Below are 23,430 nucleotides of genomic sequence, written 5' to 3'. Positions count from 1 at the left end.
GTTTTTTTTTTTGTAAAAGTTTTTTTTATTTGTCCTCAGGCCCCTAGTTTTGGATCTCAGGGCACACAAGACTCAGGACTGGGCTCTGTGCATCCACAGTCCCCTGAGAAAGGCCGGCGGTCCGGCCACAGAGCGCACAGGGAAAGAAGACCTCCTGTTAATGGAGGATACTGGGTCTATTCACCCCAACCACACGCTCATGGAAAAAGAGGCAAGTTCAGAGTCTTTCTCTCCAACGTCATAATGCTGAATATTATGTCAGTGCTGTAATATCTGTCCTCATTTCTCTTCAGATGCACAGATGTTCAGAGACAGTGGGAGAGAAAGCGATATAGAGGGGGTATCTGGGACACGCTTCACACCTCCATCAGGCTCTGTTGGAATTACTCTACCTGATGGTACTGCTTTTCCTCCTGGTTCATTTATCTACAATCATTCTGTGCCTGGCCTTCCTATTGGCTCAAGTACAGTCCTCTTTGGGCCGCCCCCTGATGGACCCAGAGTGGTGTACGGACCTCCTCCCAGCAATATTACTATTCCTTTGGTGCCCAATGGGACGCTGCACTGTAATGTGCCTGGACATCAGGACTTGGTATGGTATTTCCTGTTGAGCTACGCTGCAATGTTACACTTTATTACATAATTTGAATGTGCTGTATAAATGTTACAAAAGATAATCTGATATTAATCACAATTTGGTCATATTCTGATTATGTGTGCTATACTTCAAAAGTTTGGGTAGTTTTTTTTGTTGTTGTAAAAATTACTACTTTTATTCAGCATGGACGCATTAAATTGAAGAGAAGTTACATTATTATGTTACAAAATATTAAAATTTCAAATAAACTTATATTCATCAAAGAATCAAAGAAATTATAATAAGAAAAAATGTTATTTGAGCACCAAATTAGCATATTAGAATGATCTGAAGGATCATATGACACTGAAGACTCTAAATTCAACTTTACCATTACAGGAATAAATTACATTTTAAAATATATTAAAAAGTAAAAAAAAAAAAATTGTAATATTATTTCAGAATATTACTGTTTTTACTGCGTTTTTGATTAAATTAATGCAACCTTTGTGCGCATAACAGACTTCTTTCAGAAATATTTAAAAATCTTACCAACCCCAAACTTTTGAATGGTAGTGTGCATGTAAATTTCCATTACTTTTAAGGTAAGTAGTTTTGGTTTGTGTTTTAGGAGCGAGATCTGAAGAAGGCAGAGCGTAGGCTGAAAGAGGAGTGTGCTGATAGATCTCACAGTGAGAAAGAACAGCAAGCACTTCAGGACAAAACTGCAGAGCTAGAGCAGGAAATCAAACGTCTGCACAGGACTGTCCACAAACTGCAGCGCCACACGTCAGTCACCAGTATACTCAATATATACTTAATATGAAGCACTACACCTCTGAAATGTACTTTACATGTGTATAAACGTATCATCTGCCTTTGTGTTTTTGGTTCATCAGGAGTGGACTGGAAACCTCTTTATCACATGCAAAGGAGGAGCAGTGCGTGCTGGGAGAAGTGGAGTGTGTGGAGAAAACCTTGCTGAAGCGCAGAGCAGAGCTCAGAGAGGCTGACAGACTGCTGCTGGAGGCTGAGACAGAGCTCAAAGACACTCGAGCCAAGGTCTGACTCAAATCGGAGACAGAAATCACAATATTACAGTTTTTACTTTACTTTTAATCAAATAAATGCAGCCTTGGTGAACATAAGTTTTCATGTTTTTATGGGTTAAATGTTTTCAAATGTATTGCTGCAATATATTGCTTTATTGTAATTATCCACTCTTTGTTTCTGGATTGTAGTGTACACAACTGCTTATTTAAACAAGTAGCTTGTCTACTGTTAAACAAAATTTGTAAAAATCTCAAAGTAGCTTTCCCTAAACTGGTCTTCCTAACGATTACATATATACATCAACTTCCTATAAGAAGATGCCTTCTTATGCATGTGTGTTTGCAGACTAAAGAGAGCATGCAGCGCTACAGTGAGGCCAGGAGACGAGTGGAAGAGACAGAACGAGAGCTGGTGGAGATGGAACAGAGAGCTCAAGACAGCGCCACACAGCTGGTGCAAACCAAACAACAGCTCAGGTAAACACAACTGCAATTATGCACATTTATCAATCTGAATCCTTAAAGCTGCTGTGTGTAATTTACAGTTAAAGTTAAAAGTTTACATACACCTTGCAAAATCTGCAAAATGTTATTTATTTTACCAAATCAGATTCATCTTTTCACACTAAGGACAACTGAGGGACTCACATGCAACTATTACAGAAGGTTCAAACGCTCACCGATGCATAAAGAGCCGGGGGTGTAAACATTTGAACAGAATGAAGATGTGTAGATGAAGATGTCTTTTTTCTTATTTTGCCTAAATATAATGTTTGTTTTTTTTAATTTAGTATTGCCCTTCAGATGCTATTTACATGTTTCCCAGAAGACAAAATAAGTTACATTCACCATGATCTCTTAATGCATCATGAAGCATCCGTGAGTGTTTGAACCTTCTGTAATAGTTGCATATCAGTCCCTCAGTTGTCCTCAGTGTGAAAAGATGGATCTCAAAACCATACAGTCATTGTTGTAAAGAGTTCAAACACAAAATTGGCACCAAACAGAATTGCAAAAATAATGGCAGCAGAGTGTTTTGGGGGAAATCAACTTACAAATTATCTGCTTTTAAATGACGAATGACAGCAGCTTTTTAGGCTGTTCTGTGAGTCTGCATCAAGTTTTGTTTGAGATGGAGAACTTGATAATAGCGAAAACTTGAGACTTCTAAATGTGCTGCTGCAGAAATCTTCATGAGGAGGTTATGGAGCTTCAGAAAAAAAAACAGGACCAAGAACACACACTACAAGAAGTCCTCGCATGTCAAGAGGCAAAGTTTCAAGAAGTCAACAGAAAGCTGGAGAGAGCGACTGACAGGTGTGATACAACTATCATTTCCGTAAATCACTGAATGCAGTAAATTTCTCTCCACTGAACTGTCTGTTATTCTATAGACTGAAAACTGCTGAGAAAGAGCTCAGAGAGACCCAGAGCATGGAGGTCAAACTTTTGCAGAGCTGCAGAGAGACAGAAGACTGTCTAACACAACGAAGAACAGAACTGGACAAAGTCAACACTCAGGTAACAACAAGAAATTGAAACTTTTATTTAGAAAAGATTGATTAAATAGATTGCAAATACATTTATAATGCAACAAATTACTTTAGTGGAAAAAAATCCAGTTTCCAGAAAAATATTAAGCAGCACAACTGTTTACAACATTCATAATAATAATAAATGTTTCTTGAGCCCTAAATCGGCATATTAGAATGATTTATGAAAGATCATGTGACACTAAAGACTTGAGGAAATCAGATTTACATAAATAAATGACAAAATATGCTGAAATAGAAAATTGAAAACAACAGTACAGTGTGCTATAAAGACTTTGTGGGTTTCTTCTGTGGGGTACAGGTGGTGTTGCAGCAGGAAAAGCTGTCTTTGCTGGACAGGAAGCTGGAGCAGTGGAAAAAGGAAGAGGATGTGTTGAGAATCACTGTGGAGAAGCACAGACAGGGCCTGTTGGATGTGCTCAAACAGGGAGAGGAGGATGCCCAACTCTTACACCAGCGCATTCAGGTTTTTATGTGCACAAAATAGTGCATTGTTTAAATATGTACGTAGTGCTTTTGATGAATATTTATGAACGTTCTGGATATGTGTAGGAGCTCCGTGTGGATGTGCAGTCTCTGGCCGTGCAGAAGGGAGAGCTGGACTCTCAGTTGTCCGAGAGGAAAACCAGACTGGCACAGTATAAGAAAGAGCAGCAGAAAGTTGAGGACACTCTGCAGAACCTCAATTCAGCTATCAAAAAACATAAAGCAGGTCTGTTATGAAAGAGTGGCCAGTTTGACATATCAACATCTGGTAAATAAAAGGTGTGAAGAGATAAGAGGTGTTTTGGATTTCTTTTTCACTGTTTTACTTCCATTACATGGCTCAACAATCAGCAGTGTCATGTGTGAGAAGGTTTCTGGCCAGTTGGCAGAACAGTCGCTTTCCACTGAGGAAACTCAGTGAATACTATGAGTTTGGGAAATATTGTGGTTCACCTAACTGTGCAGATGTGTGGAATTTGTGTTTAGAGCTGAATCATGTGTTGGAAATGATCCAGTTGGAGACTGGGGAATTAGAGGGTGTGAAGCTACAACATAACCAGAAACTGGACCAGCTAGAGGAGAGTCAGGAAACTCTACTGCAGGTCAGTCCTAAACATTTAACTTCTACCTGTACCTGTACTGTCTGTGCTGATGATTAATATGAAACCAGAGTAAGATGTGAAGTTAACATTGAGGATCCACTGCTCAGGTGCGTGTAGAACTGCAGCATGTCCAGCAGGAGCTGCAGGAGCAGCGTGAGGAGGCTGAGAGACAGATGAACCTGCTGGAGAAAGAGAGAGCAGAGCTACACTCCCTCCAACAGAAGAGCCTTGAGTTGCAGCAGCAAACAGACACAGGTGTCCAAGAGAGGAGCAGCCTGCAGGAACAGTGCAAAAACCTGGAGGCCAGACGGACACATGCTCAGAGGTAACTGTGGAACATTTCAAACATACTTTGTCATTGTCTGAACAATCTTTTAACTTTTAAGTCATATTGGAAAGACTGCTGTGTCAATATCTAATAGCGCTGCCACTTTTTTTTGATGGTGGTTCTGATATTTTCATTACGACAGTTATAATTTCAGATTTATCTGCTCCTATATGACTCGTAAAATAATATTTACCTGTGGTTGGTTGATTTAAATATCAATCAGTAATTTACTAGTCCTTGTCTAAATCTCAGCCTAGGGGAGAGGAACATCCTGGATGAACAAACATTTGGCAATAAAGCATCAAGAGAACTAAATTGACACTTCCAACGACCTCACACATTTTGTTGTGGTGTCCGAAACCAAAGTAGCCTTTGAGTTTACGAACAATGTACACAAAATTGTTAGATAATACCCATAATACACTGTGAGGGCCATGCAAAATCAATTCCTAGTTCTTAATTATTAAATAGTTTAATTTAGGTTTATACAAGGTAGTTTCTATGACAGATTTCATGAAAGATTGTTACACTACTACTGTAGTAGTACACAAACTACACAAAAGGGGCAGCCTTTCTGGTGCGCTGTGTGTCTGAATTTGCTCACTTGTTTTCATTCAGTCCTTCAAATGCACTATATTAGTGGACTGATGAGGGTATATAGGGTTATTCCGTACACAACCTCTGACTCTTTGAGGCTAATTCTTGCACTACTTCAGTGCACTACAGTTTAAAAACTTCACTGTTTAAAAGGGTGATGCCTCGAGAAATCTAATTTGCCTTGATCTTTTGGCATATAAAAGGTCTTTGTACCATTTAAAACATACTGAAAGTTTCATAGCTTAAAACCTTATTTGTTTGTTTTGTGTGTGTGCAAAAAACTTTATTAAAATTATTAGTAAACCTCAAGGAATGTATTAAAATAATTTAAAAAAAATCCATGTCATAACCCCTTTAAATCTTCTACAATGATCTACACTTTAGGTTATATATTTGTGTAGCTTTGATTGATTGTATTGCTTTGGTTTCAGGTGTTTGGAAGCAACAGAGAAAAGAGCGAGGGCGGCAGAAACTGAATTGCTTAGACTACAGACTGAGCTAGAAAAACTACAACAGGAGCAGAAACACGCACACGACAAGCATCAGGAGATTAGCAGAGACACAGCAGCCTTGCAGCAGCAGCGTGAAGGTATCCACTCAACAGCCTTACTTTAACATTAGCTCTTATGTGTTTATTTTAATAAACATACTGAAATGCTTGTTTTTACCCACAGAGGAGTTGAGCAGATTGAAGAAACTGCTGGTGGATTCTCAAACTCAGTTAGATGAGATCAGAGAGGTGAGTTTACAGCAAAACGCTTCTCATCTAGTGGGGATTACTGTCCCATAGCATTAAATGGGTTTATCTTGTTCGTGTTTAGGAGGTGAAGGCTGCAAGAAGGCAGCAGGACGAGCTTGTGAAGCAACAGAAGGAACAAAAGGCCGAACTGCAGGAGAAAGAGGAGAAGATCAGGAGGAGACAACAAAGGCTAGACAGACTGGATCAACAGCTGCAGGAACTCAAGGCAGAAGTAGTTATGAAACAGACACAACTTGAAGAACATGAAAAGGTAAAGTGACACTGTCATCTGACAGATGTTTTTTTCTTTCTTTCGATCTTTTACCTTTGAAACTAGACGATGGGTGATCTTAAAGCAACAGTTTACCCAAAAGTCATCATTTACTTACTCTTCCATCTTAAAGTACTTTACTGGAATGATTGTGTTTACATACAATTGCTACATTATGCACAAAACAAGTAATGATAAGAAAAGGAAATACAGTTAAGGTCAAAAGTTTTATATAGACCTTGCAGAATCTGCAAAATGTTAATTATTTTACCAAAATGCATGTTATTTTTATTTTAGTACTGACCTGAATAAGATATTTATTAAAATTACAATTTATTAAAATTACCCTGTTCAAGAGTTTACATACCAGTACACTTGATTCTTAATACTGTGTTTTTACCTGAATGATCCACAGATGTGTTTATTTTTGTTTAGTGATAGCTGTTCATGAGTCCCTTGTTTGTCCTGAACAGTTAAACCGCCAGTGCTGTTCTTCAGAAAATCCTTTAGTACCTACAAATTATTTGTTTTTTTTCAGCATTTTTTGTATATGAACTCTTTCCAACAGTGATTGTATAATTTTGAGATCCATCTTTTCACTCTGAGGACAACTGAGGGACAACTATTACAGAGGGTTTAAACGCTCACTGATGCTTCAGAAGACAACAAAATGCATTAAGAGCAAAAGAGAAACTTTCTAAATGTGAAGATCAGGGTAAATTTAACTTATTTTGTCTTCTGGGAAATGTAAGTATATTCTGTAGCTTCTGAAGGGTAATAATAAATGAAAGAAATATGTGACCCTGGACCACAAAACCAGTCTTAAGTCGCTGGGGTATATTTGTAGCAATAGCCAAAAATACATTGTATGGGTCAAAATTATTGATTTTTCTTTTATGCCAAAAATCATTAGGAAATTAAGTAAAGATCATGTTGCATGAAGATTTTTTGTAAAATTCATACTATAAATATATCAAAATGTAATTTTTGATTAGTAATATGCATTGTTAAGAACTTAATTTGGACAACTTTAAAGGTGATTTTCTCAGTATTTAGATTTTTTTGCACCCTCAGATTCCAGATTTTCAAATAGTTGTATCTTGGCCAAATATTGTCCTATCCTAACACACCATACATCAATAGAAAGCTTATTTATTGAGCTTTCATATGATTTATACATCTCAGTTTTGTCAAATTTAACCTTATGACTGGTTTTGTGGTCCAGGGTCACATATGATATTTAGGCAAAAAAATGTACACCTTCATTCTGTTCGAAGTTTAAACCCCTGGCTCTTAATGCATTGTGTTTCCTTCTGGAGCATCAGTGAGCATTTGAACCTTCTGTAACAGTTGCATATGAGTCCCTCTGTTGTCCTCAGAGTGAAAAGATGGATCTCAAAATCATACAGTCATTGTTGGAAAGCATTCAAATACGAAAAATGCTGAAAAACAAAAGAATTTGTGGGACCTGAAGGATTTTTTTGAAGAACAGCAGGCAGTTAAACTCTTCAGGGCAAACAAGGGACTAATGATCAACTATCACTGAACAAAAAAAACACAGCTGTGGATCATTCAGGTCACAACACAGTATTAGAATCAAGTGTATGTAAACTTTTGAACGGGGTAATTTTGATAAATTCAACTGTAATTTTCTCTCGTGTACTACATGTAAACATCTTTTATGTGAAATATCTTATTCAGGTCAGTACTAAATAAAACATTTTGTTAAATAACTAACATTTTAAAGATTCTGCAAGGCATATGTTAACTTTTGACTTCAACTGTAAACTTAACAACTACCTAGCTAACGGTTTTAAGCAACAAATTAGGAGTTTGAGGCAAAAGTAGTAGTTAATAGTTAGTTAGCAATGAGAACTGGTCCCTAAAATAAAGTGTGACCAAACAAAATATATCATAGGTTTAGCCAGTGAAAAATGCTCAAGCAATGGTTAATGTGACTGCCAGTTTTATGGATTTGGAATGACAAATGATGACAGAATTTTCCATTTTGGGTGAACCTTAACCTTTAAAACTCTTAAAATAATTAGGTTTAAGACAGAATGTGGGTGACACAAGTTTGAGTCATTTTCTGGGTTCCTAAAGGAATGAGATCATATTTGTGTTTTTGTGTAGTTGATGAGGGTGCAGCAGCAGCAGTACACTGATTTGGAGCAGCAGCATAGGCTGAAGCAGCAGAAGCTGCAGTCCCAGTTGCAGGCAATAGAAAGCGCTCTGGCACTCAGGGTGGACCAGATGGAGCAGGTCGCAGCCACAAAAATTAACCTGCAGAGGGAGCACAAACAGTGCACTGCACTACAAGACCAGGTGGATAAACTAGGTGAGCTGCATGAGCAACATTACCACGTGTTCCCTTACATTTAGCCTGATAATGCAGATCGGCTTGCCTTTGTTGTACTGAAATGTGAGTGTGTGTTCAGAGCAGGAGGTGTGCGAGCGGGACTCTAGACTCCAGCATGCTGTTGAGGAGACCCATCGCCTACAGGAGGCTTTGCTGTCTGACAGGACCAGCGCTGAGGGACGTCAGGAGGCCCAGAGGAACCACAGCCACACAAACAGGCAAAAACTGCAGGGAATGGAAAAGGTACACTGGTATTGGTATTGGCACAATGATACATAAGTAGTACACTGGCAATTTTTTTAAAGATTTATTTTTGGCATTTTAGGACAGTATATAGACAGGAAGTGAAGTGGGAGAGAGAGAGAGATAGAGAGGTGGGGGACAGGATCAGGAAAGGTCCATGAGCCAGTTCTCAAACTCAAGAGACCCAAAGTACAACAGCACTATATTTACGGACCATGGAGCTGTTGCATAGGTGCTATAGCATTAAAGGCATTAACAGTATTAAAGGGACAGTTCAGTTTATTTCAGTGCTATTTTAGTATTATTTCTACACTGTTATAGAATTTATTAATATTTTAAATTAGTGGGGGTTTTTTTTCTTTTCAATTTAAGTTTTAGGGAATTTGTTATGTGATCATTTTGTTCTTTTTTAGACTTTTTAGAATATTTCTGTTTAGTTTTTATTTATTTAATTTTAATTAAGTTTAATTAACTTTTGAGTTTTTATGTAATTTTAGTACTTCATTGTAAATGTATTGTGTTGTGCTGTTGTGCTTTTGTCATTTCTATTATTTTTAATTGTAAAACATATTTGTTTCATTTTATATTATATTTTTATTTTATATTATTTTTATTTCAGCTAAATCATTTTTATTTCAGTTTAAATTTTTTGTAATATTTAAATAATTATTTAAATAATTATATTTCATTTCTATTGAGCTTTATTTCAGTGTTACTTTGGTATTATTTATACACTATTATAATATGTATTCATATTTTAAATTGGCTTTTTATTCGGTTTACATTACAATTTAAGTTTTAGTAAATTTGTTATGTGATGATTTTGTTTTTTTATAATTTGTACAAGGTTTTTTTATATTTCTGGTTAGCTTTTATTTAAGTTTGATTAAATGTAATTACATTTTTATTTTTAATGTAATTTTAGTACTTCATTGTAAATATTTTAGTAATTCTGTTATTTGCTTTTGTCATTTGTATTAGTTTTAATCATAAAACATTTAATTTTCACATTTTTATTTAGCTTTATTTCAGCTAAATTACTTTTATTTCTGTTAAAATATATTTAAATAATTAAATATGTAAATAATTATTTAAATAATTTATTTCATTTCTATTTAGCTTTATTTCAGTGTTACTTTAGTATTATATAGTTTAGCTTTTTAATTTAATTTTAATTAAATTAAATTTAGATTTTAATGTAATTTTAGTACTTCATTGTAAATATTTTTTAGTAATTCCGTTATGTGCTTTCGTCATCTATAATAGTTTTAATCGTAAAACTTATATATATATATATTTTTTTTTTTTTTTCATTTTTAAACTTATTTTATTGCAGTTAGTTGCCAGTACAACATTTCTCTCTTTTTTTCAGTTTTTTTTTTTTTTACATCTAATATTTATATTTAATTTTACTTTAGCTATTTTAGTTAAATAGTTTACTGAATATCAACACTGTCAAGTTTATTAATCTGATATTTGGCAAGTTTAAGATTAAAACAATAGCCAATTTAAACAAGTGCTTGTAAAATATTTAAAAAGACTAGGAGAAATGAGACTGTCAAATTTCATAAAGCAGTGAATCAACAGAATTAGATGTGATACCATCATGAATGGGTATGCTATGCTGAATTATTATTTCAACCTCCCTTTATTTATACAAAGCTCGCCTCCAGCTGTGTGTTTTGCTATAGTTAATAGCCAGCAGCCTAACTTGAGCTTGTTTCAGGAGCGTGTACGGCTCCAGAGGGATCTGCTGACTGTGGAAAAAGCCGCTCAAGAAAGCCATAAACAAGCCAGAATACTGCAGGAACAGCTTAGAACCATTTCCCAAGAGCTGCTCTGCCTCAAAGACAAGGTACAAACAGGAAATAGCACTGTAACACACCACATCTGTTTGCTGTAATAGATCTGTCGCAGATAAACATATTTGTTCTACTTGTTCTGCTTGTTTGGGCTGAAATCATTTCTGAAGCACATGTGGTGCTTATCAGTGAATATGAGGAAGATGAAGGACTGTCACATGCCTCTTTCAGCTGCAGAGCCAAGAGGAGGGCAACACTCGGCTACATGAGATCAAGGACAGTGTGCGCTCTGTGAGGTCACAGGTGAAAGCGGAGCTTGACAGTGGGGTAAGGGACCTGGAGTCGCCCTCTAGTGTCTCAGACACAGACAGCCTGAAAGAGAACCATCCGGGTGTTACACTATCAGTGGGGAACCCAGCATACAACACTACGGTGAGCCTTATCCTATGCACTTCATAAAGGTGCCATAGAATGGAAAACTGTATTTACCTTGGCATAGTTAAACGTTATAGTCATGATCATTAATACAACATTTGCATAGCCGAATCATTAGAAGTTCAGATGCAATTGCAAATCTCAAAAGTTAAAGTAAAATGATCGTGCATTCAAATGGCAGTTACAATGACCCGCATATTAACAGCGGCTTGGGCTCCGTGATTAAATATATATTTTCCTCCATGTGCCAGCTACTGAAATGAGCCGCTCTGTGAAACAGCCAATCAGAGCAGAGCTCATCATTATTATTCATGAAACTTCCTAATAATGGATATAACAGACCATTTCGTTCTATGGACAAATCCTATGATTGTAAATGGACCTGTAAAACTGTTTCTAGAGAATTTTTGCCCTTTCCTATGCCATATACCTTCTAGGTAGATATCAGAGAACAATTTAAAAAATTGTATCAATGCATTCTATGGCACTTTTAAAGAAGTGTTTTAGTATGGGAGATATGGGTAAAAATGCACAGAATATCTGTTTACACTAGTGTGTTTTCATTTTGAAACAGCATTTTAAAATGGAAACGATCCTCGTCTACACTTGCGTTTTTAAAGCGTTTCAGAAACGATCTTCGTCTACACTACACAACCGAAAATGCATGTCGCATGACCATTCAGGCTGCATACGTCATCAAGGATGTCTTATGTAAGAGAAATAACCGTGATAAAATTGACTGTTATTCCTTGGGGTGTAAAAATACTGTAGTATACTGTAAATGCACCTCTGAAATGATGTTATTGTTTACACGGTCATCAAGGATACGCAGAGCAAATGTGTGGGCAGCCACGTGGTCATTTCCAAAAGTCTCCGTTTTGGTCCGTTTACACCGAAACGCAACCCCAGAGTTTTACAACTAAAATGGGGTCTACAGCGTTTTCGAAAGTCTCCATTTTCGAAGGTCGACAGGTGTAACCTTAGCAAAAGTTATTTAAAAATTAAAAAGCTACAATTTAAAGTAAAACAAATCAAGCACTAAAAGAGGTTAAAATGTTTAACTTGAGTTAGTTCACCCAAAAATGAAAATTAGCCCATTATTTACTCACCCTCCAGGCATCCTAGGTGTATATGACTTCTTTCAGGTGAATCCAATCGGAGTTACATTAAAAATGGTTCTGGCTCTTCCAAGCTTTATAATGGCATGGACGGGTGTTTCTGTTCACCAGTCCAAAGAAAAGTCCAATAAAGCACATCCATCCATAATAAAAAAGTGCCTCACTCAGCTCTAGGGGGGTGAATAAAGGCGTCCTGTAGCAAATCAATGTGTTTTTGTAAGAAAAATATCCATATTAAAAACATAATCACTTTTCTCTAGACTGCGCCAACTGGTTGTACATGGAAGCCTTTCTGGGCGGATGACGTATGACGTCGACATTGCGCACATGCCATTTAGAATGCGAATGCAAACATGCAGTGGAGAGACGTAAACAAAGCACCGGTCACGAATTGTAACGAAAAATGCCGATGGATTTCGATATAACCCAAGAGGAGACAGGTTTTTCTTTGCTAAAGTAAGGAAACTTTGCTTCCTTTGCTCCTGTAAACAAACATTGGTTTTCACGAGACTCACAGGTGCATACACAACGCCGTCATCCGCCTGGAGCTGCCTCCACGTACAACAGTGTTGTATAAGTTTTGAAATATGGAAATTTTTCTTACAAAAACGCATTGATTTGCTACAGGAGGCTTTTATTCATTCCCCAGAGCCATGTGGAGCACTATTTTTTTATGGATTGATGCACATTAATGGGCTTGTTTAGGACTGTTGAAAAGAAATACCCGCCCATGCCATTGTAAAGCTGGAAAGTGCCAGGATAATTTTTAATATAACTCGATTGGATTCGTCTGAAAGAAGGAAGTCATCCACCTAGAATGGCTTGAGGGTGAGTAAATAATGGGCTAATTTTAATTTTTAGGTGAACTAAACCTTTAACAACTAAATCTAAATATTTCTTATTTAAATTCACTTTTCTTAAAGGAAATTTTGTCATAATTTACCCACCCTCAATAAATAAAAATTAAATAAAGGATATTTTGAAGAATGATGGTAACCAAACCATTTGTTTGCCTTTGACTTCAGTTGTATGCACGCACAAAAAAAAAAATACAACTGAAGCCAGTTGGAACTGAAACTGTTTGATTACCAACATTTTTTAAGGGAATACCTTGTATTGGGACTTAATATAACATAAATGATGTATCTTACTGAAATATGTAGTAGAAAAGCAGTGAAGACTTGCATAACTTCTCATTGCAGTTCAACTGAAAATTACAACGAAAAGCCACACCATGTGGCATCGTATGGGTATTTTATTTTCCGTGTTGTGTAGCGGTAAAAATATCAACAGGCAGCGGCCGTAGCTTACGGAGTGCAGCTATTTCACGTCATTGAAATAATGGTGCCCCCCATAGTCCAAAATATGTATTAAACGTAAATCTTTCATGGGTTTTCTACTACATATTTCAGTAAGAGCCATCATTTGTTATATTAAGCCATACAAGAAGTTGAGATGCAGCCAAAAGTGTAAATGTTGATAATTTCCTACAAACAGGATGAACAGTGGCGAGGTGAAGCGCTGAGGGAGAGACTGAGGCAGCAGGAGGACCACTTGAAGGTACAGTAAAATCTTCATTCGATAAGGTAACAAACTTTAAGACATTGATTTGTTGTTTGTCTAAGAAGATTTGTCTACGGTGTTTAGGTTCAGCTGCGCAGGCGCATGTTCTCTCAGCAGGAGGCTCTGAGTCAGCGCAGACTGCAGACTGAAGGCAGCATCCAGGGTCTGCGCAGACATGTGGACAAACTGGACCAGCTCCTCGGCAACTCTTCCAAAGACTCCTATTATTTAAGTGACCAGGAAGCTCTGCCAAAGCATGCCAATGTAATTGATCAGAAACAACGCTCCACTGATCCTTTTGTGTTGACATGAGCAGACATTTGCATATGCAGAAAAGTAACCAGTCGGAACTCATTTCCATTATTTCTGTCAGCTTATGAAAGCAGGTGGTTACAGAGGAGCACAGATGTTATCAGAGGAGCAGTTTGATTAAACCCGCGTCTACCAGAAAAGAGCACAGAGAGACCATTGAGCCAAATCCACAAGATGTCTCTGTGACTTCCTGGTTCAGTTCAGCACAGGCTGGATGTGTTTCAGTCTCCTTTATGCCAAAAAAATAGCCTGGCATCAGCACTTTCCATACACAAATAAGGAAACTGAAACTTGAGGTAAAAAGATGGTGAAAGTTTATTCTCTACCTCTGATTGAAATATGAAGTAATTATTTTTAACTGATATGTGCCTTGCTCATGTTTAAGTACACAATGTTTACAGGTGAAACAGATGCAGGATGGAAGGTTTGATGTCTCATGTTGTTGCAAAAAAACAGCCTGTGCTCTGAAATGAGCTCATTTTTACACGACTGTATTCCTTGACCTTGTATTCAAAGCCAAGATATGCAGAGGATTTATTACAGCACTTCTCTTTATATACAGTTTGTCTCAAATCAAATACAGCTTAAATTAAGTGTGCAATACAATTTCTTGAATTTTCTCATCTCTAATTATTGCTCATATACAGTGCGGTCGTGTATGTAGACAAAAACACAGTCTACAGTATTGTCTTTATTAACATAATTACAAACAAAAGTCACTTACAGAAGACAGAATTGAGCAGAAGATTAATTTTTGCAGATGTCATTAAGATGTGAAAAAAGCAAGACAGAGTAGGAGCAAATTAAAAATGGATTTTCAGTTTACAAAACAACACATCTAAAATCTACCATAATACACGAATTTAATAGAAAAGAAAAACGTATTTGGAGTGCTCGTTTTTGCCTTGCCTGATCTATAGAAATAGAAACAACTGCTGGTTGTCACATCGGCCCATTTTAAGTTGTTGGGTTTTTTTAATCAGATCTGGTCCGAGTTTCCCCACAATGATGTTTCTCATGCTGTGGTGGCCTATTTGTTACATATGCATAAATTTCGAGAAATTATTTTCTCCAATAGAATTGGGGGAAACCATGACATCTTTAAAAGCAGTTGTATCATGCATCATGCTTAAGAAACCTTTAAGAAACTCAGCTCAGCGCAAAAACATGATCAGTGTTTGGAAATCAATTTAATGGAATGCTTTTGAAAAGGCAAAATCTCTATTACAAGTGAATCGCTGGAATTCTTTTGATAAAAGCTAAACGAGGACTATGAATAAAACGGGCAGCACATCAGAGTGAACAAAGCATATCATAAGGCAACTGAAATTATGTAAAAACAATATTAATATCTTGATATGATGAGGGTTTGCAGGGCCTGAACGTTCAGTACGTGATTTTCCTGTCAGTCCGTTCTGTTGAAATATTTACGGACGCTCAAGGGGATGTGAAACCTCATAGTACGGCAGACTTTAGACCTCAGTAACAAGCTTCAGGCCCTCGGAAAACCAAATCAAAACTGCAAAGTGCGGAAAACATTCTTCGGGACGTAAAATGCGTCCCGTCCTTTTTAATATATTACTATAACAGTTACTAAGTTAAAATAACTGTGTCTGAATCAACTGATTTTTTTTTTTAACAATGGACCTTCCATTGAGAATCTTCTCAAAACAATACTAATCTTGTATAGTACATGTATATTATTTCCTGAATAGGTACAAACAGGGATAAATATTTGGTGATCGAATGTGAAACTGCAAAAACTCTAATTTAAAACAGAATACAATATTTGAGTTTTAGATTTTTTAACAAAACAATGTTACATACAATGTCGATGCATATCCTCCTGACCACTTGACATCTTGTCAACACGAATAACGTTTGCCAATATTTCCGTTTCATTTACATTACGCTAGTATTCGGACAGCTCCTGTACATGAGATGTTTAGTTTATAGTTATGCACATCACGTCTGTAAAGGATAAACCCAGCATTTCTTCAGTTTATCGACAATCATCTTCTCTCTTCGGGATTAGTGTTCAGCGGAGGAGCCGTCCTCCCTCGAGTGCTTGCTGGGAGCACTGGGATGTGTGCGTATGAGAAACAAGCAAAACAAGTGAGGGAAGACAGAGGAGAAGAAGGGAGGAGGGGAAGAAGAGAGCAGTAAGGAGGGAATGAATTATGTTACACCTCCATCATCACGCAGAGCCATCTGGCCCCCAGACTCCATGAGCAATCATACCGGATAAGGGGAGAGGCTTTTAGATACAGAGGGAGGCAGAGGTGGGATGTGGGACAGGAAGGAATAGAGAAAGAGAGAAAGTGAAGTCTTCTTGGTCATTAACAGCTGCAGCCCTCCTTCTGGGGCTGTGCGTCGCTGTTGAGCCGCCCGCCCTGGGGAGCCGTGGGCTTGTGCTGGACCCCCGACTCGGCCGCGTTCAGGTCCAGGCTGCCGTCCTGAATGTTCTGGTAGATCTTCTTTGCGGCTTCGAGGAACGCATCCTCCACATTCTCACCTCTGTTGGACGGACATATGCAGAGATGCTAAAGAGGACTGAAATATGAAGTACATTTAACAGACAAAAGTGTAAACAGTCTACTTACGTTTTTGCGCTTGCCTCAAGGAATAACAAACCTGAAAAAAATAGGAGATGCGAAAGTGAGCATGGAGTGTTCTACAAAGTATTTGCCTTACAGTCAATTCAACCGTAAACTGCTTTATCACTTTAAACTGAAACTATAGTTACGCTAGTACTTTCACCAGCTAAAAATGGTTTTAAGTCAGTTATTTCGATCTTTGCTGTAGTGTTTACATTTCCAAACATTTACTTTGCCATCAATTGTAATAATCCAGTGACATTTGTGTTTGCACAAGGAGTCTGACATCAGCCAGTGCTCCACACAGAGATCTGATCGCATCCTCATCCAGCCTATCTGGAATGACATGAAGAAACAACAAAAACGTAAAGAAATAGTTTTTTTTTTTTTTTGAGGAAAACATTTCAGGATTTCTCTCCATATAGTGGACCTTTATGGTGTCCGCGAGTTTGAACTTCCAAAATGCAGTTTCAATGCAGCTTCAAAGGGCTCTAAACAATCCTAGTCGAGGAAGAAGGGTCTTATCTAGTGAAGCAATGTTTTTTGTTTTGTTTTTATTTGACAAATTATATACTATTTAACCTCAAATGCTCGTCTTCTCTGTGTATTCCGGTTCGAGACAGTTAGGGTAGGTCGAAAAACTCCCATCTCATTTTCTGCTTTGCATCACTTTGTAAACACTGGGTTGATACTTCTGCAGCAATATATGATCATTTTAAAGTTGGAGAAAATGCAACAAACCCTAATTGCCTTGAACTGGAATACACAGAGTACACAAAGAGCTAGACAAGATGAGCATTTGAGGTTAAAAATTATATAAATTGTCCGTTTTTTTGTTTTTAATAAATGATCGTTTCGCTAGATAAGACCCTTCTTCCTCAGCTGGGATCGTTTAGAGCCCTTTGAAGCTGCATTAAAACTGCATTTTGGAAGTTCAAACTTGCGGGCCATAGAAGTCCACTATATGGAGAGAAATCCTGAAATGTTTTCCTCAAAAAACAATTTCTTCATGACTGAAGAAAGAAAGACATGAACATCTTGGATGACAAGGAGGTAAATAAATTATCTGTACATTTTTGTTCTGGAAGTGAACTTCTTTAAACGCAAAGGATGGTCACACCAAATGCCAATTTAATTTAGTTAATAGAAGTTAATTGATAAACAAAATGTATTTATGCCATTTTTTGATAGCATCCTTGATAGTGCCTAAAACTTTAAAAGTACTGTAGCTTTGCAGGAAGGTTTTTTGAAGCATTGTAGAGACATTGTTGACATTGTCACAGTTGTTCTGTGTTTGCCTGTCTCAGTTTGGTCAGTTTCTTTATGTCGTTTCAGATAGACTGGATGAGGGTGAGATCAGATGTCTGTGTGGAGCACTGGTTGTTATCAGACTCCTTGTGCAAACAAGAAATCTTACTGGATTATTACAATGAATGGCTAAATGAATGTTTGGAAATGTAAACTGATATTTCCTACTGACACAATATAGCAAAAGATAGAAATAACAGACTTAAAACCACATTTCAGCTGGTGAAAATAGTAGTATTCTAATACTTTTGGCCACCACTGTAGTTCGGTTAAAAGTAATAGTTAACCCAAAAATTTAACATTTGCTAAAAGGCCATCCAGGATATAGCTAATTTAGTTTCTTTATTGGAACAGATTTGGAGGAATGTAGCGTTACATCACTTGGTCACCAATGGATCCTTTGCAATGAATGGGTGCCATCAAAATTAAGAGTCCAAACAGCTGATAAAAACAATAATAACAATTATAATAACCCACATGACTCTAGTACATCAATTAATGTCTTGTAAAGCAAAAAGCTATGTGTTTGCAATAAACATAACCCATCATTAACACATTTTAACTTCAAACTGTTAAATTTGAGTCTAGCCATAATTTTGCTTTTTACAGTAAAATTCATCTCTTCTAAATTAGGAGAAAAATATGCACAGATCAATCATGGTTTAAAAGCGAAAACAGTAAAAAAAAATATACAGTACAGACCAAAAGTTTGGACACACCTTCTCATTCAGGTGTCCAAACTTTTGGTCTGTACTGTAGATATGAATTCAACTGAAAAAAACTTGTGAAAAAATATATTTCAAGTGGTCAATTAGCAAATAGCAAATAGTGGAGCTGTTTTTTTTTACTTTTAAAACTTGATTTTCCAAAAGATGGGCAAAATCTTACGCTAAACCATGTGAAATTATCCATGTTATCCCCATGAATTAAAGTTAGAAATGTGGGTGTTTTTGTAAAGTGAATTTTACATTAAAAAAAAACAGTTTTTGTATAAAAACCCATTTAAAAAATATTTATATATATATATATATATTTTTTTTTTTTTGTGCAGTTTTCAGTGGGTTAGTGATATTTTTTAAATATCACTAACCCACTGAAAACTGCACAAATGTAGAGTAAAAACTTTAATAAGCAGAAAAATATACAGTACAGACCAAAAGTTTAAAGTTTGAACACACCTTCTCATTCATTTGACTGGAGAAAGCATTATTATAGATTAAGTATTTTAGCAATAACTGACATTTTAAAGGTTAAAACACCTTAACGATGGATGTTTCAGACTGAAGTCAGTGTGGAATATTGGTTTTATCAGCTGTTTAGACTCTCATTCTGACGGCACCCATTCACTGCACTGCATCCATTGGTGAGCAAGTAGTGCATTGCTAAATTTCTCCAAATCTGTTCTGATGAAAACACAACCTCATCCACATCTAAGATGGCCTAAGGGTGTGTATGTATTTCAGCAAATTTTTATTTCTGAGTGAACTATTTCTTTAACAAAAACATTAGGACTAGATCAGTGGTTTTCAATCATTTTTAAATTGAAGGCTCCCCTTCCATAAACACGATTACCAATATTTTTGCTGTAATTATGAAAGTTGCATTTTCTTTTTAACCAACGACCTTACCGTTTTCTTCAGCAAACTGCTTGGCCTCTTCATATGTGACGTCACGCTGGGCTTCCAGGTCTGCTTTGTTACCAATTAGGATGATCACCTGAGGAAAGATTCAGATTGTCTTACAAAGGCTCAAGTTTGGTCTTTGTGCAAACCACATCTGCAGTTAAAATATGTATGAAGCTCCAACACCATTCACTCGAATGGAGATGCAAAGGCATCATTTACCAACTTTGGACTGTTACTGTAGCTAATGAACTTACAGTATTGGGGTTGGTGAGATTCCTGGCATCAGTCAACCAGCTGCTGAGGTGGTTGTACGTGCTTCGCCTGCAAACAACATAAATCGCATATTTAAAATGATAATAAGTGCAAATCAAAAGGTAGATGCAAACATTTAAGTTCAATGCGATCTGAACAGAATATTGGTCTACCTGGTGATGTCATACACCATGAGGGCCCCGGCGGCTCCTCTGTAGTAGCTGCGTGTGACGGCGCGGAATCTCTCCTGCCCTGCAGTGTCCCAAATCTGAAGCTTCACCTTCTGCCCGCTCACTTCGATTATCCGTGTGCCAAACTCAACGCCAATTGTATGAGGACAGTCGGCCATAACTAAAAAGAGACAAAGATATGCATGTTAGAATAACATAAATAAAAAGACTTTCCATTTAAAATAATGACAGATGGACAGATTTGTGATCAATAATCAACATAAAAAGGCTAGCCATTCTACAGAACTGGTGGAAACTGCTGTCCCACAACCAAAAAACACATTTAAAAAAAGTATTCAAACCCTACATTTCAACTAAACATAATATTGAAATGTTTGCCTTTTATTCCAATGTTTTTTTTAATAAAAATATCTTTATTTTTAAAGAGGAGTTCAAAACTATGTATTTTTTTTTAGTTTCTTTGTAAATTATGAAACTTCATGTGTCCCGCATTTTCATGTCACTGCTACTATTTTGAAGTTCATTGGCTGAGACTGATTTTAACTACACCCCTACATTTATGATCAGGAAATACCGTCTCTCTCTTATATCTACATGGTGAGTAGATCGGCCCCATCATTTAGAGGTAAATGTGTTCAAAAGTCTAAAAAAATCTGTGTGTAACTTTAAAAAACATCACTACCGAAAACCATTTTTCTATAATTAGGCACACTTTTTTGAGGAGAGGACAAATATTACAAAACTTTCTAAAACCACAATATAAGAATTAACTGCACAATTACTAGAAATGTGTACCTTATATGTTACACAATTTGCATACATATAAAATTTGTAAACATTTCCAACTTTTTGAACCAATTCCGTAGAATGTTAATGTTGTCAAATCTACAGTTTTCTTTTAATAAACAGATATTTATTTACTTGAAACAGTTTCAATACTACTTTTCCACAATAGCTTATTATCTGGTAATTTTAGCATTTAGAATAGCTCGATTAACAGTAAATACTGTGAACTTTATCTCACACAACAAAGCATTTATGCTTTGTTTTCACATTCTTTAATCTCCATTTTTGTGGACAGATCATTACAGCTTTTCACAAGAGTTGCAATTTGTAGTTATCTGTCAATTTTCTATTGTCACAGAAAATTAAAAGTTTTCTCTGCAGTTTTCCACCAAAGCAAAAGCTTGAGACTTTAACTCTTGCAAATTACAAAAAGTATTATAATTTTACTACAGCAGTGCAAAGTAAAATAATACTTATGATTTATTTTTTTACTTTACAGTACAGAAGTACAAAAATAATATACTTCTGTCTTGGAAGTAATAATACTAATATATATTTAAAGACATATTATTACTATTAAATATTAAACTATTGGGCCTAAGGAATCTCAGACAACAGTTCATAGGAAAATAAGTTAAAATTGAATGCATATTTTTTTATGATTACGTTCAAAGGTAAATTAACTTAGTGATTTTATGCCCTTATGATGCAGCAGTTTTTCAATGTGGTATCAAAAATTATATTGAATTGAATATTGGTGCTTTTCACAGTATTGTACAAAAATTATTTATTCAAAAATTGTGATATTACTAGTATGTGAGCCTGTATCTCAAAAAACACTGTTGCTTTGTTTTAGTGCAATACCATTCTTAGCACTTACATTTCTTTTCTGTGAACTGGTGGAGTAAACATGACTTTCCAACCCCCATGTCACCTATAAATCATACACATGACAAAATATAACACATTAAAAATTATGAAACATTCATATAACATATATGTTTTATAAAACGGCGCACACGTAGTGAAAAACAAACTGCTCACTTACCAATAATAATGTATTTGAAAATATAGGAATAGTTATATGGTGCAGTCGTCATTTTTGCTCTGGAAAGCGAAAAGAAAAATGATTACAAGCTTAAATTACACATTAACTCATAAACAGTCGCAAAAAAGCTAATAAACGGCATTACCAGCAAATGAAACCACACTGACAGCAATCCAGCAAGCGCTCAGCTGACCGGCTGTCCTACTATTGTCTATAAAGACACATTTCCCTTTTCCTCCCCAAGTTAGCCTAACCTCGGCAGTGAGCGTTCAAGACAAACTCAAGATAATAACGATTTAGAAATGATAAGCAAACACGAGTTATGTCAATTGAAATACAGGAACACAGTAACGTGACACTGAGCTAAAGAAGCATAAACACTGACTGCAGCTCTACAATCAGCCAGCGCCATGACTGACTAATCAGCTAATCACACTCCTGTCAAAGGTTTCGCAGCTATATGCTAGACCACACCTAATAAAAAATACCTCCCAACTGCTATTTTAACGCGTAACCCAGCGGTACCTGCGTTTCCGTGTCGCATTTCAGGGGATAAATGAGTTAATGTAAAGCATTAAAGGGCTAGTTAGCGTTAGCTGACCTCGCGCTGAACCAAACCCAGAGATGCTAAAGCTAACAGCTACTCCCAAAATGAGACTCGTAAAGCGTTTAAAAACAGTGTCAGCCGTTGGTATCCAACCATTTGAAGCGCAAAACTGTGAAATGCATCTTGTCATGTGTGTATCCTTTACCTAAAATATAAATTCAAGTGGTTTTTGGAGGTTTGGGTTGGTCTCGGCGTGTGTAAGCCGTCCGGCCGCTTTCTTCCTCTAAAAGTGCTGCTGTGGTGAAAACAGTGAGAGCAGCAACCTCTACTGGAGCAACAGTCCACTGCACTGCACTACACTACACTCACCTCTACTGGAGATACAGCATACACCAGTGTTGCCAAGTCCGCGGCTTTCCCGCGAAATTGGCCTACTTTAAAGGCAAGGGAACCCTGGGTATTAAGACTTGTATAGCTTAATAAAGCGTAAATTATGTCTCTCGCTGAAATATGTAGTAGAAAACCCATGAAAGATTTACATAATTTAAAAAAAAACACATTGTTATATACATATTTTGCACTATGGGGCCCGCCATTATTTTGATTATGTAGAACAATTGCACTCGGTGAGTTACTGGCACTGAGCTACGCTATTTCTACTGCAACACAATCAGAATACAAAATATTAATTTGAAGATCACAGATATAAGTGTAGGCCTAAACCAAATGCTGTAGCATCAATTTTCCCCACAAACAGTCTAGACCAGGGGTCACCACACTCGGTCCTGGAGGGCCGGTATCCTACAGAGTTTAGCTCCAACCCTAATCAAACACACCTGAACCAGCTAATCAAGGTCTTAATAGAGCTACTTAAAACCTTCAGGCAGGTGTGTTGAGGCAAGTTGGAGCTAAACTCTGCAGGACACCGGCCCTCCAGGATCTAGTTTGGTGACCCCTGGCCTAGACGCACCAGGTTATCGAATGAAATATGCGATCTGATGGCTGTGGCACCATGATAATAATATTTTTACCACAATAC

The 23,430-nt window shown here is 36.7% G+C and overlaps 2 protein-coding genes across 2 annotated transcripts in view; one reads left to right on the top strand and one right to left on the bottom strand.

Moving 5' to 3' along the window:
* Positions 1–14,643, top strand: part of cntrl (centriolin) — a 31,208-nt gene extending 16,565 nt beyond the window's left edge. The window contains exons 22-41 of the mRNA XM_073840003.1: positions 40–211; positions 294–592; positions 1,209–1,366; positions 1,477–1,639; positions 1,976–2,106; positions 2,815–2,946; positions 3,024–3,150; positions 3,484–3,648; positions 3,735–3,894; positions 4,155–4,270; positions 4,378–4,595; positions 5,627–5,784; positions 5,870–5,934; positions 6,017–6,205; positions 8,339–8,543; positions 8,644–8,807; positions 10,534–10,662; positions 10,841–11,041; positions 13,660–13,722; positions 13,810–14,643. Coding sequence (XP_073696104.1) covers positions 40–211; positions 294–592; positions 1,209–1,366; positions 1,477–1,639; positions 1,976–2,106; positions 2,815–2,946; positions 3,024–3,150; positions 3,484–3,648; positions 3,735–3,894; positions 4,155–4,270; positions 4,378–4,595; positions 5,627–5,784; positions 5,870–5,934; positions 6,017–6,205; positions 8,339–8,543; positions 8,644–8,807; positions 10,534–10,662; positions 10,841–11,041; positions 13,660–13,722; positions 13,810–14,037 — 3,243 coding nt within the window. The 3' untranslated portion in view covers positions 14,038–14,643. The remainder of the gene's footprint in view (positions 1–39; positions 212–293; positions 593–1,208; positions 1,367–1,476; positions 1,640–1,975; positions 2,107–2,814; positions 2,947–3,023; positions 3,151–3,483; positions 3,649–3,734; positions 3,895–4,154; positions 4,271–4,377; positions 4,596–5,626; positions 5,785–5,869; positions 5,935–6,016; positions 6,206–8,338; positions 8,544–8,643; positions 8,808–10,533; positions 10,663–10,840; positions 11,042–13,659; positions 13,723–13,809) is intronic.
* A 72-nt stretch (positions 14,644–14,715) lies between these two features.
* On the bottom strand, positions 14,716–22,724 carry rab14 (RAB14, member RAS oncogene family). The gene is made up of 8 exons (XM_073839585.1): positions 22,597–22,724; positions 21,845–21,903; positions 21,677–21,730; positions 19,993–20,170; positions 19,822–19,888; positions 19,571–19,658; positions 16,641–16,671; positions 14,716–16,554 (listed from the first exon to the last, which is right to left on the bottom strand). The coding sequence occupies exons 2-8, from the start codon at positions 21,894–21,896 to the stop codon at positions 16,377–16,379; spliced, it is 648 nt and encodes a 215-aa protein (XP_073695686.1). The 5' UTR covers positions 21,897–21,903; positions 22,597–22,724; the 3' UTR covers positions 14,716–16,376.
* Positions 22,725–23,430: the final 706 nt, after the last annotated feature.

Source organism: Garra rufa, chromosome 5 (assembly GCF_049309525.1).
Source record: "Garra rufa chromosome 5, GarRuf1.0, whole genome shotgun sequence".
Classification (NCBI taxonomy): domain Eukaryota; kingdom Metazoa; phylum Chordata; class Actinopteri; order Cypriniformes; family Cyprinidae; genus Garra; species Garra rufa.
This window is presented reverse-complemented; position numbering and strand designations above follow the sequence as displayed.

Excerpts from the sequence above, each read along its gene's own strand:
- rab14 (XM_073839585.1), bottom strand. The coding sequence starts at position 21,896 with ATGACGACTGCACCATATAACTATTCCTATATTTTCAAATACATTATT. Across the intron at positions 21,731-21,844 it reads TTTCAAATACATTATTATTG|GTGACATGGGGGTTGGAAAG; the intron begins GTAAGTGAGCAG and ends TATGATTTATAG. Across the intron at positions 16,672-19,570 it reads GCAGTTTGCTGAAGAAAACG|GTTTGTTATTCCTTGAGGCA; the intron begins GTAAGGTCGTTG and ends TATTTTTTTCAG.